At 36.5% G+C, this 12,504-nt stretch overlaps 1 protein-coding gene across 1 annotated transcript in view; it reads right to left on the bottom strand.

Annotated features, from left to right (window-relative positions):
• Positions 1-11,192: 11,192 nt before the first annotated feature.
• The window catches only part of LOC117298032, a 67,734-nt gene continuing 66,422 nt past the window's right edge, over positions 11,193-12,504 (bottom strand). Inside the window, exon 48 of the mRNA XM_033781257.1 lies at positions 11,193-12,501. Within this exon, the coding sequence (XP_033637148.1) occupies positions 12,332-12,501 (170 nt within the window). The 3' untranslated portion in view covers positions 11,193-12,331. The remainder of the gene's footprint in view (positions 12,502-12,504) is intronic.

Here is a 12,504-nt window from a genome sequence, read left to right on the forward strand (position 1 = left end):
CAGGGCTCCTACTTGGTGATCTAGGCCGCCATGGTACTGGAGAACCATATACACAATACACAGACATGTTCAAATCATTGAAAAAATCTAAACATCAAAATATTTCATCAAACAATAGAACGCAAGGAATAATTGAAAAAAGCATGGGTGAGGTCAAACGGAATAAACTGCAGTATGAGAGATGTAGTAAACTACATGTTCTTGTTTCAATTTTCCAGAATGATTTGTTACCACTACATCGAGAATTCGCAGAAAGCTTTTGCAAGGCTCGTAACAAGAAATCAAAGTCTCAAAAATTAGCTTCCGAAAAATGGCTCAAGAGGGTTCGCCGACCAGGAAAAGAGGGAAAATACCTGACACCCCCAACCAAAAAAATGAAATTTAAAGAAGGATCATGTGAACAAAAGAAACAGGTTTCAACACAACAATTTCCACAAACAAGCACACCAATCTTAAGAAAGGACAATAACAAACAGCGAAACAAAATTACCACAACAAAAAATAAGTCTGATTATCGGCCACTTTTTCCACTTGGGAGAGGAATATCAAATAATTCATATTCTTGTTGGTGGATTGCATCTATTCAAGCGCTCTTACCTCTGTACCTACAACTTCGTGGAACTGCTAGTCAGATACCTAACTTGAATGAGTTCAAAAGAAGTCTCATGTTCATATTTGATCAACTGAAAGATGAAATAGGGCATTCAGTTCCCTTTCATTCGGTTAAAAAAAGTATCGGTCTATGTGCCTCGTTCCTTTCTGTTAGTGTCCAACGACAGCAAGACGCAGCTGAATTTCTAACTTGTGACGAGGTATGCACTTTTTTTCACGATGCAGGATTATCGCCACGTTTTGTATTACAGAAGACATCACGATGTGCGTTGTGTGACAGAGCCTCAACGGTAGACACAACTAAATCAACTGTCTTGACCATTCCTGCAACAAATTCACGTTTAGATAATAACATCAACAGTTTTTTCAGATGCGTGCGTCTGCCCGACGAGTTGTGTACGCATTGTGTAAATATTGGAGTGAAAACGGTAACTACCAAAATATTACACGCACCTTCAGTGTTACTCATTCAACTAATGCGTTTTCGTTGGAGAGATTCAAGAGCCGAAAAAGTTACGACCACAATCCAGGTTCCCGATACTGTGGACCTCACACAAATGTGCATGACTAAAAACGAACCAACTAAATATCGCCTTATCTCAGTAGTTGTACATGTTGGGGGAACTGTTGAAGGTGGCCACTACGTGACATATGTGAATGACAGAAGCTACAAAAGAAAGCTGTTGTTCGATGATCACATAGTTCGTCAAGTAACTGACGAAGATCATAGCAAAGCTGTCGATGAGGGAGCATACATACTGATATACCAAAAGCACAACAATTCATCAGAGGGGCACACAAAAACACAATACAGATTGTCTCCAATAACAGCAGAGAGCTCTGACTTGAGAGGAGATCCCAATTTCTTCTACAATTTTGATGATAGTTACATTTCCACAAACGAAGAGGACCCTTTCGATCAAAGTAATACTTTCACAGTAAACAAAAATGAGAAGATCTTCGTAGAAAATGTTTGGGGTTACATAGATGAGAGCCTAATAAACAAACAGGCAGTAAAGTTGAAGTCTTCGAACGAAATTTTGACATTCGCCCATATTGCCATGCTAAATGTACACATACCGGCCGCTGTGTATCAATCCTTCATAAAACTGTCACCAAACTTCAACCGGGGATGGATTAGTGATTTCTTTGTAGATTTCTACACGCAACAATTGGCTGAAAGTGAGGAAGTAAGTCAAACATGTGCTGCACTCTTGTGCTGTGAAACAAGTGCAATTCTCACGGGAGATGTGACAGCCGCGACATACCGTTCGGTGCAGAGAAAATGTTTCGTCAGCGGTCATTGGTGCGACATCATATTATGCCCTTTTCTTAGAAACTCACATTTCAGGCTTCTTGTCATCGATAAGATTAAACGATCTGTATGTTGTTACGATTCAATGTCGCCCTTCTCAGAACCACTATTGCGTCAAATCGCTAAATGTTTTGGTTTTTTTTTTCATTATGGGAAAAAATCAAAATACTGGGGAGTTTTGCCAACATTCATACGCAGCAGCAATGAGGTGGATCGTATCTTCGTCAGCGATAAATCATTAAATTATTACCCAAGATGACTCTGACTCATGTGGGCTGTATTGCTGTGCTGTTGCTGAACAAGTTTCCCTTACAAAAAGAAAGGTTACACAACACGATCGAAATGAAACGCTTCGAATGTATCTTACACTCTCTGTCATTCGAAGAAGTCACATAATAGACATCGGGTTACGTCAACTTTTTGAACAGAGTAATGTGTAAACAAACACACAAAAAAACGATACAGTAGCAGTTTTGCTATACAACGCATGATTTAAAAAAGATTTAACATATTATTTAATACGAACTAAATCAAAATTATTTGTTTTTCAAAAGCTTTAATACATTGCAAATTATTATACAATTACATTTTGTTTTGACTTTATATTGAAGCATTATGAGTGACCAAACTGTTACACACTATACATAAATTAGTAGAAAACAAGTAAGGTCTACACCGTGTGTGCGTTAAAACATCTTTCCTCATAGAGAGGCTGACCATTTTTTGTATAGAAAATGATCTTGATAAAACAAAATTACGACTCTTTGGCCAGTTTCAGCGTGCTTTGTTGAAAACTATTTTGTGATAATAACGCTCTTTGTTTTATTTCTTTTTATTTGAGCGACTTTACACCACAGACCCGTGGTGTGTGACATGGACTCATTCGTATCGTATTCTTGCTGTCACGAACGGCGGCGACGGGTCTGGTGATTTGTAGTAGACAAAGAGGAGCTTACAGTGCGGTACTATGACAGGAGAGATGTTCGGACTTGCTCCAATGAGAAATGGTTCAGCGAAGCATGTTGCATCCACGTCTAGCCTTACCCCGGTACTTTAAGTATTTACTAAAATATGAAGGATGGACTAAAGGCCCGGTCACACAGGCCCCGACAAAGAGAACGACAACCAGAACGATAAAAATGCATGCGCTCGATTGGTTGAATGGCGTGGGCGTATTCTGCGTGGAGCATTTCAACCAATCGAGTGCGTGTATTTTTATCGTTCTTGTCGTTCTCGTTATCGGGGCCTGTGGGACCGGGCTTTTAGTTCTTCATAATAGTCTAATAGTCAACACAACATAGTGAGCAGGCACTGGATTAGTAACGTTTATAATGATGTCACTGTGAAATGCTTTTGAATTTCTGATCAGTTTAATATCTATGTAAAAAATCAGTGTTGAACTTGGTTCCAAAGAGAAAGAAATATATTTCAATGTGCCATACAATGTTTTGTTAAGTCCCTTTTCTGTAGAATGTGATGTTAAAACTGTGGTATTGTTTTTCAAGTTCATTATGACTCCTTTGTTCATAAACTGCTTGCATAGTGACTCTAAGTCTCATACTGCCAAGATATAGCTGGCACGGGGATAACATAGAGTGAAGAGACACATGGTTTTGAGTAACTTTGCAATTGGGACAACAGTTAAAGTTATTACAATCTATGTAAAATTACAGAAAAAGTTTAAATAAAAGGCAGTTCATATGCCACCGAGATAAATCGAAGTGTTTATTGTTGTTTCTATAGCGGTTGACGTTTGTTAATCACTCTTATAGTTATGGGTCTTTATTATGTAAAGTTTGATTATTCGGGCCAAGTGGATAATTGTTTGGTCTGGGCACGATGGTTTGTGATATAAGGAAGGCATCTGTGAAGAAAAAAACTTTATTTAATGGTTTCGTACACTTACTTTTTGGACGCAAAATGCGCAAACGGGCTGTATTATGCAAATGTTTAATTAGTTGGGCTGAGCTAATTAGCCAATCTATTCATTAGGGGCGCCTAGGTATGATGGTTTCTGATCTAAGGAAGACATCTGTAAAAAAAAATCTTAAGATTTATTGATTTTACTTTGAAAACATTTCAAATTACAATTGGTACTATTCGATACTTGCGCGCTTTTTCGTATGTAGAATGTGCGTTATACGGGCTATATTATGCAAATGTTTAATTAGTTGGGCTGAGCTAATTAGCCAATCTATTCATTAGTGGCGCCTAGGTATGATGGTTTGGGATCTAAGGAAGACATCTGTGAAGAAAAATCTGAAGATTTAATGATTTTACTTTGAAAACATTTCAAATTATAATTGGTACTATTCGCTACTTGCGCGCTTTTTCGTATGTAGAATGTGCGTTATACGGGCTATTTTATGCAAATGTTTAATTAGTTGGGCTGAGCTAATTAGGCAAAGTATTCATTAGGGGCGCCTAGGTATGATGGTTTGGGATCTAAGAAAGACATCTGTGAAGAAAAATCTGAAGATTTAATGATTTTACTTTGAAAACATTTCAAATTATAATTGGTACTATTCGATACTTGCGCGCTTTTTCGTATGTAGAATGTGCGTTATACGGGCTATACTATGCAAATGTTTAATTAGTTGGGCTGAGCTAATTAGGCAATCTATTCATTAGGGGCGCCTAGGTATGATGGTTTGGGATCTAAGGAAGATATCTGTGAAGAAAAATATGAAGATTTAATGATTTTACTTTGAAAACATTTCAAATTATAATTTGTACTATTCGATACCTGCGCGCTTTTTCGTATGTAGAATGTGCGTTAGACGGGCTATTTTATGCAATTGTTTAATTAGTTGGGCTGAGCTAATTAGCCAAAGTATTCATTAGGGGCGCCTAGGTATGATGGTTTGGGATCTAAGGAAGATATCTGTGAAGAAAAATCTTAAGATTTATTGATTTTACTTTGAAATGTTTAATTAGTACCTCTTACTGCCTGTAACGGTTGTTATCGCGCCGCCGTTGCTTCGTAGGCAAAATGACGAAGGTTGATCACAAGAGGGCGCTATGGTATGCAAATGTTTAATTAGTTGGGCTGAGCTAATTAGGCAAAGTATTCATTAGGGGCGCCTAGGTATGATGGTTTGGGATCTACGGAAGATATCTGTGAAGAAAAATCTTAAGATTTATCGATTTTCCTTTGAAAACATTTCAAATTAAAATTTGTACTATTCGATACTTGCGCGCTTTTTCGTATATAGAATGTGCGTTATACGGGCTATATTATGCAAATGTTTAATTAGTTGGGCTGAGCTAATTAGCCAATCTATTCATTAGTGGCGCCTAGGTATTATGGTTTGGGATCTAAGAAAGACATCTGTGAAGAAAAATCTGAAGATTTAATGATTTTACTTTGAAAACATTTCAAATTATAATTGGTACTATTCGATACTTGCGCGCTTTTTCGTATGTAGAATGTGCGTTAGACAGGCTATTTTATGCAATTGTTTAATTAGTTGGGCTGAGCTAATTAGCCAAAGTATTCATTAGGGGCGCCTAGGTATGATGGTTTGGGATCTAAGGAAGATATCTGTGAAGAAAAATCTTAAGATTTATTGATTTTACTTTGAAAACATTTAACATACCGTAGTACCTCTTACTGCCTGTAACGGTTGTTATCGCGCCGCCGTTGCTTCGTAGGCAAAATGACGAAGGTTGATCACAAGAGGGCGCTATGGTATGCAAATGTTTAATTAGTTGGGCTGAGCTAATTAGGCAAAGTATTCATTAGGGGCGCCTAGGTATGATGGTTTGGGATCTACGGAAGATATCTGTGAAGAAAAATCTTAAGATTTATCGATTTTCCTTTGAAAACATTTCAAATTAAAATTTGTACTATTCGATACTTGCGCGCTTTTTCGTATATAGAATGTGCGTTATACGGGCTATATTATGCAAATGTTTAATTAGTTGGGCTGAGCTAATTAGCCAATCTATTCATTAGTGGCGCCTAGGTATGATGGTTTGGGATCTAAGAAAGACATCTGTGAAGAAAAATCTGAAGATTTAATGATTTTACTTTGAAAACATTTCAAATTATAATTGGTACTATTCGATACTTGCGCGCTTTTTCGTATGTAGAATGTGCGTTAGACGGGCTATTTTATGCAATTGTTTAATTAGTTGGGCTGAGCTAATTAGCCAAAGTATTCATTAGGGGCGCCTAGGTATGATGGTTTGGGATCTAAGGAAGATATCTGTGAAGAAAAATCTTAAGATTTATTGATTTTACTTTGAAAACATTTAACATACCGTAGTACCTCTTACTGCCTGTAACGGTTGTTATCGCGCCGCCGTTGCTTCGTAGGCAAAATGACGAAGGTTGATCACAAGAGGGCGCTATGGTATGCAAATGTTTAATTAGTTGGGCTGAGCTAATTAGGCAAAGTATTCATTAGGGGCGCCTAGGTATGATGGTTTGGGATCTAAGGAAGATATCTGTGAAGAAAAATCTTAAGATTTATCGATTTTACTTTGAAAACATTTCAAATTAAAATTGGTACTATTCGATACTTGCGCGCTTTTTCGTATATAGAATGTGCGTTATACGGGCTATATTATGCAAATGTTTAATTAGTTGGGCTGAGCTAATTAGCCAATCTATTCATTAGTGGCGCCTAGGTATGATGGTTTGGGATCTAAGGAAGACATCTGTGAAGAAAAATCTGAAGATTTAATGATTTTACTTTGAAAACATTTCAAATTATAATTGGTACTATTCGCTACTTGCGCGCTTTTTCGTATGTAGAATGTGCGTTATACGGGCTATTTTATGCAAATGTTTAATTAGTTGGGCTGAGCTAATTAGGCAAAGTATTCATTAGGGGCGCCTAGGTATGATAGTTTGGGATCTAAGGAAGACATCTGTGAAGAAAAATCTAAAGATTTATCGATTTTACTTTGAAAACATTTCAAATTAAAATTGGTACTATTCGATACTTGCGCTTTTTCGTATATAGTATGTGCGTACAGGCTATATTATGCAAATGTTTAATTAGTTGGGCTGAGCTAATTAGCCAATCTATTCATTAGGGGCGCCTAGGTATGATGGTTTGGGATCTAAGGAAGACCTCTGCGAAGAAAAATCTTAAGATTTATCGATTTTACTTTGAAAACATTTCAAATTAAAATTGGTACTATTCGATACTTGCGCTTTTTTCGTATGTAGAATGTGCATACAGGCTATATTATGCAAATGTTTAATTAGTTGGGCTGAGCTAATTAGCCAATCTATTCATTAGGGGCGCCTAGGTATGATGGTTTGGGATCTAAGGAAGATATCTGTGAAGAAAAATCTTAAGATTTATTGATTTTATTTTGAAAACATTTCAAATTATAATTGGTACTATTCGATACTTGCGCACTTTTTCGTATGTAGAATGTGCGTTATACGGGCTATATTATGCAAATGTTTAATTAGTTGGGCTGAGCTAATTAGGCAAAGTATTCATTAGGGGCGCCTAGGTATGATGGTTTGGGATCTACGGAAGATATCTGTGAAGAAAAATCTTAAGATTTATCGATTTTCCTTTGAAAACATTTCAAATTAAAATTTGTACTATTCGATACTTGCGCGCTTTTTCGTATATATAGAATGTGCGTTATACGGGCTATATTATGCAAATGTTTAATTAGTTGGGCTGAGCTAATTAGCCAATCTATTCATTAGTGGCGCCTAGGTATGATGGTTTGGGATCTAAGGAAGACATCTGTGAAGAAAAATCTGAAGATTTAATGATTTTACTTTGAAAACATTTCAAATTATAATTGGTACTATTCGATACTTGCACGCTTTTTCGTATGTAGAATGTGCGTTATACGGGCTATACTATGCAAATGTTTAATTAGTTGGGCTGAGCTAATTAGGCAATCTATTCATTAGGGGCGCCTAGGTATGATGGTTTGGGATCTAAGGAAGATATCTGTGAAGAAAAATCTTAAGATTTATTGATTTTACTTTGAAAACATTTCAAATTAAAATTGGTACTATTCGATACTCGCGCTTTTTTCGTATGTAGAATGTGCATACAGGCTATATTATGCAAATGTTTAATTAGTTGGGCTGAGCTAATTAGCCAATCTATTCATTAGGGGCGCCTATGTATGATGGTTTGGGATCTAGGGAAGACATCTGCGAAAAAAAATCTTAAGATTTATTGATTTTACTTTGAAAACATTTCAAATTAAAATTGGTACTACTCGATACTTGCGCTTTTTTCGTATATAGAATGTGCGTACAGGCTATATTATGCAAATGTTTAATTAGTTGGGCTGAGCTAATTAGCCAATCTATTCATTAGGGGCGCCTAGGTATGATGGTTTGGGATCTAAGGATGATTTCTTCGAAGAAAAGTCTGAAGGTTATCGATTTTACTTTGAAAACATTTAACATACCGTAGTACCTCTTACTGCCTGTAACGGTTGTTATCGCGCCGCCGTTGCTTCGTCATGACGGTGTGTTGACAGGTTTTTTGGAAATTTGGTGCCAGCACCAAATTTCTCGCCAGCAACAAATTTGGTGCTAGCACCAAATTTAGTGCTGAGTTCAGCCTGGTAGCATGGTTGGTGGGTAGTCGATTGCGATAATAATAAGGTGATGGGATTTCCCGGAAATCCAGAGTTTGTCAGATAGCGCCCTCTTTTGAATCAACTTCTTTCAGTCTCGTGAATATTTCACCTCCGGGGAATCCCCTCTTTTCCCTTAAACAGTTATTGTAAGAAGAAAGTAAACAGAGTGGTACCCTCCCTCGTCCTGTTTTTGTGTTTTTGCTTTTACTTTGATTCAGAAAAAGTTACGAATTTATGCCTTAATTACATTCCTTTGTTGATAAAAAAGTATGCAAAAACTTGTAAAACTGGATGGATCTTTCAACTTCACACTGTACATGTACCACCACCTTGGAGGATGGAAACACACTATAATTTATGTAATTACTCAAAATAATTATTAGCATACAACCTTACTTGGTAACGAGTAATGGGGAGAGAGCCTGTTGGAGAGGTTGGTAGTACAAAACATTGTGAGAAACGGCTCCCTCTGAAGTGGAATAGTTTTCGAGAAAGAAGTAATTTTCAACGAACTTGATTTCGAGACCTCAGATTTAGAACTTGAGGTCTCGAAATCAAGCATCTGAAAGCACACAAGGTCAAGTGACAAGTTGTTTTTTTTTCATTCACATCGCGCAACTTTGACGACCAATTGAGCTCAAATTTTCACAGGTTTGTTATTTTATGTATATGTTGAGATACACCAAGTGAGAAGACTGGTCTTTGACAATTACCAAATAGTGTCCATGTCTTTAAATATAATAGCTCCCATAATTAGTTGTTTTGCTTTCTACAAAATCATCACAATGTTTAAATGTTTTGTGTAACATTGTTACAAACAGTAGCGATCTGTTTTTGATTTGCAATCATGGCTTTCCATATTTTTCCAACCTGGTTTGGCAAAAACTAGGGCTGTGATGTTGAAAAAGAAAGGTCAATTAATGAATTCCATTTTTTAAACATTATCAAGTACGATATTCAATCCTTGTGAAAAAATCAGAAAGGGCCCCAAAAACAGCAAAACATTGTGCCCGATTTATTGATAGAAGTCCTGTTAAATAAAAGTCAATGCCACAAACAGGACAAAATCTTTTTGTTTCTTTCATTTCTTTATTCTTTATGTTGACATCAATGGTTTTAAATCGAAAACAACAAAAAGATTTAACTACACTTATTATGGTACAACAAAAGTATGTAAACAAAGTAGAGTAGGTCATGCTAAAAACAGGAGAGATGTAATTACAAAGTTAAGATTAAAAACAATTAAAATGAGAAGATATATAATACACCATGCACACTTATACTTCAATATTTAAAAAATATAAACACTGTTACTTCTGCCTTCAGCAGTTATTAAACAAACCTTTTAAATACTGTATAAATTATGCTAATGATCAGATGGAATGATTGTTAAGCAGCAAATCAAAATGCCTCAACATACCATACTCCTGATGGTGATTGGTTAATAGGTCAGCAAACTAACCTTGCTCGATGCCAATTGGTCAATGAGATCACTAACTGGACTAGGCCACCAGAATAACCATGCTTGATGCTGATTGGTTATTACAATCACTTAATTAACATACATCACGCCGATCGGCTATGACCTTCCTTAGTGCTGATTGAAATAAAAAAAGTAAATACTTGCACACATATAAGTTAAATTAAAACATGATTTTTAAAAACAATTCCAAGTGTATTTCTCACAGTCCATTATCAATATCAAGATGAAATAATTTTATATCAAAAGTTATTTTCAGTAAATTTAAGTACACACATCATTCCTTAAGAATAAAAACATTCAACGTTTACTCTGTTTTCATCAAAAATATATCTGAGTACAAAAGCTACATTAAGGCACCAGACAATGCTGGCATATTATACATTGCCACACAGTCTGTTTTTTTTTTTTACCTTAGTGGTGTAATAAGTTAAGAACATTAACGCGAAGTACTTAGTGTTGTGAACACATAACCAGCCCTTTTAGTAAGAGAGAGGGTATACCTTTGGTAATTACTCCAAACATTAATTACTCCAAACATTAACATTAAAACTTCCTGGAGAGTTGCTAATATATGAGTTTTTAAAGGAACACCTTGCCTTGGATCGGTCGAGTTGGTCTTTGAAAAGCGTTCGTACCCGTTTGTTACAAAATGCATACGGTTAGAAAGATGTTTTAAAAGTAGAATACAAAGATCCACAAACATTTGCCTCGACATTGCGTGGTTTTCCATTTAATTTGCGAACGAACACGGTCGGCCATAATGGCCGACCATGTTTGTCAATGAGGTAAAAGGAAAACCACGCAATTTCAAGTGATACTTGTGTGGATCGTTATATTCTACTTTTAAAATATCTTTCTAATCATAAGCATTTTACTACAAATGGTTACAAACGTTTTTCAAAGACCAACTCGACCAATCCAAGGCAACATGTTCCTTTAAATTATGCGTTTTAGAGAAAGAGGTAACTTTCACACACACAAAATGAATCTGCATAAAGCCTTCCACAGGCATCTGAATCCACACAACTCTATCAAGAAGGGTGTTTTTCTTTCTATCATTATGTTCGTGCAACTTCAATGACCAATTGAGCCCAAATTTTCACAGGTTTGTTATTTTATGCACATGTTCAGACACACCAAGTGATGACACTGGTCTTCGACTATTACCAAAAGTATACCCTGCATTTAAAGAGATCTTTCCCATGGTAAAAAAAAAGAAAAGTAAATCAGACTAAAGTAGGTATATTATCATGCCTAGTTATATACCCGATATGGGATACACCCAATTGGGCAACTTATATACCCTTTTGGAGAACATCACCCAAACGAGGCACAAACCCCCATTTGGGAGCAGACTTGGACAAGAGTAAAAGACATCTCATAATATAGATAGAAGGCAATAAAGGCACACTGTTTTAAGGACGGAAAAATGAAAATGACCTAAAAATTTACTGCAACAGCACACTTTAACTACAGATTGTTGATGACGCTTGGCAAATTAAGGTCAATCAACAAATTAAGCACAAACATTTTCCTTGCTAAGCGCAAACATTTTCCTTGCTAAGCAAATTAGTCCTTAAGTGACCTTCAGAGAACCAACTCTGATGGATTCTGCAGCAAATGCACACTCCGACCGATAAAACAACAAAAGCCAACGACACTACAGACTTTCATCCACATACACTATAAAGGCAGCCATGAATGTATTGAAAAAATCTCAAAACGAACAAAATCTCCCCCCACAATGAAAGTGTATGCATTTTTTATTTATCATCAGAAGGAAGGCATCTCCCTTGTGTATTTGGTAGAATTTGTTCTCAACAATTGCTTGTTTTTCAAATATTTAGAATTATGACTTTGTTTGACAAGTTAATTAGTAAAAAAGGACGGAAATGAGGGCTTAAGCGTTTCTTTTAAATTCGTTGAACCATTTGCCATTTCCGGAGTTCATTCACCCTTGAATTTAAAACGGTTTACAGGTCTGGAAAGTATTTCAGAGTGTATCAACATTTCAAAAACCAGTTTCCGTCAGTTTCTTTTAAAAGACATCTATATTGGCAGGACATTCACCCTTGAATTTGAAACAGTTTACAGGTCTGGAATAGATTTCAGTTTGTATCAACATTTCAAAAACCACCTTCCGCGCGAAAAACACCTCAAAATGTTCTGTATCGCAGCCGCTTTTCAGTCGCTTGAACCGCTGATTTCTAAATTTCAAAAACCAGTTTCCATCATTTTCTTTTTTAAAAGGCTTATTTATTGGCAGCTCTTCAATCGATGTCCCTCTGATATCTAAATGTTATCCGAATTTTTCCACGAGCTGATTTACAGAGGCTGTGTTACGAACATGTTGTTATCCCCGCTCCGCCCATCGGGTCAGCTTGGAGGTTGACAGCAGGTAATGTCTGACTGCCTGGATTGATGGCCGTTGCAAACTGACCGATGCAACCGACGAGGCCTTGATCGAAGTAACCACCAGTCAGCTGCTGAACATCATTGGGATGCCCACCTA

The sequence above is a fragment of the Asterias rubens genome, chromosome 12 (genome assembly GCF_902459465.1).
Source record: "Asterias rubens chromosome 12, eAstRub1.3, whole genome shotgun sequence".
NCBI classification, from domain to species: Eukaryota; Metazoa; Echinodermata; class Asteroidea; order Forcipulatida; family Asteriidae; genus Asterias; species Asterias rubens.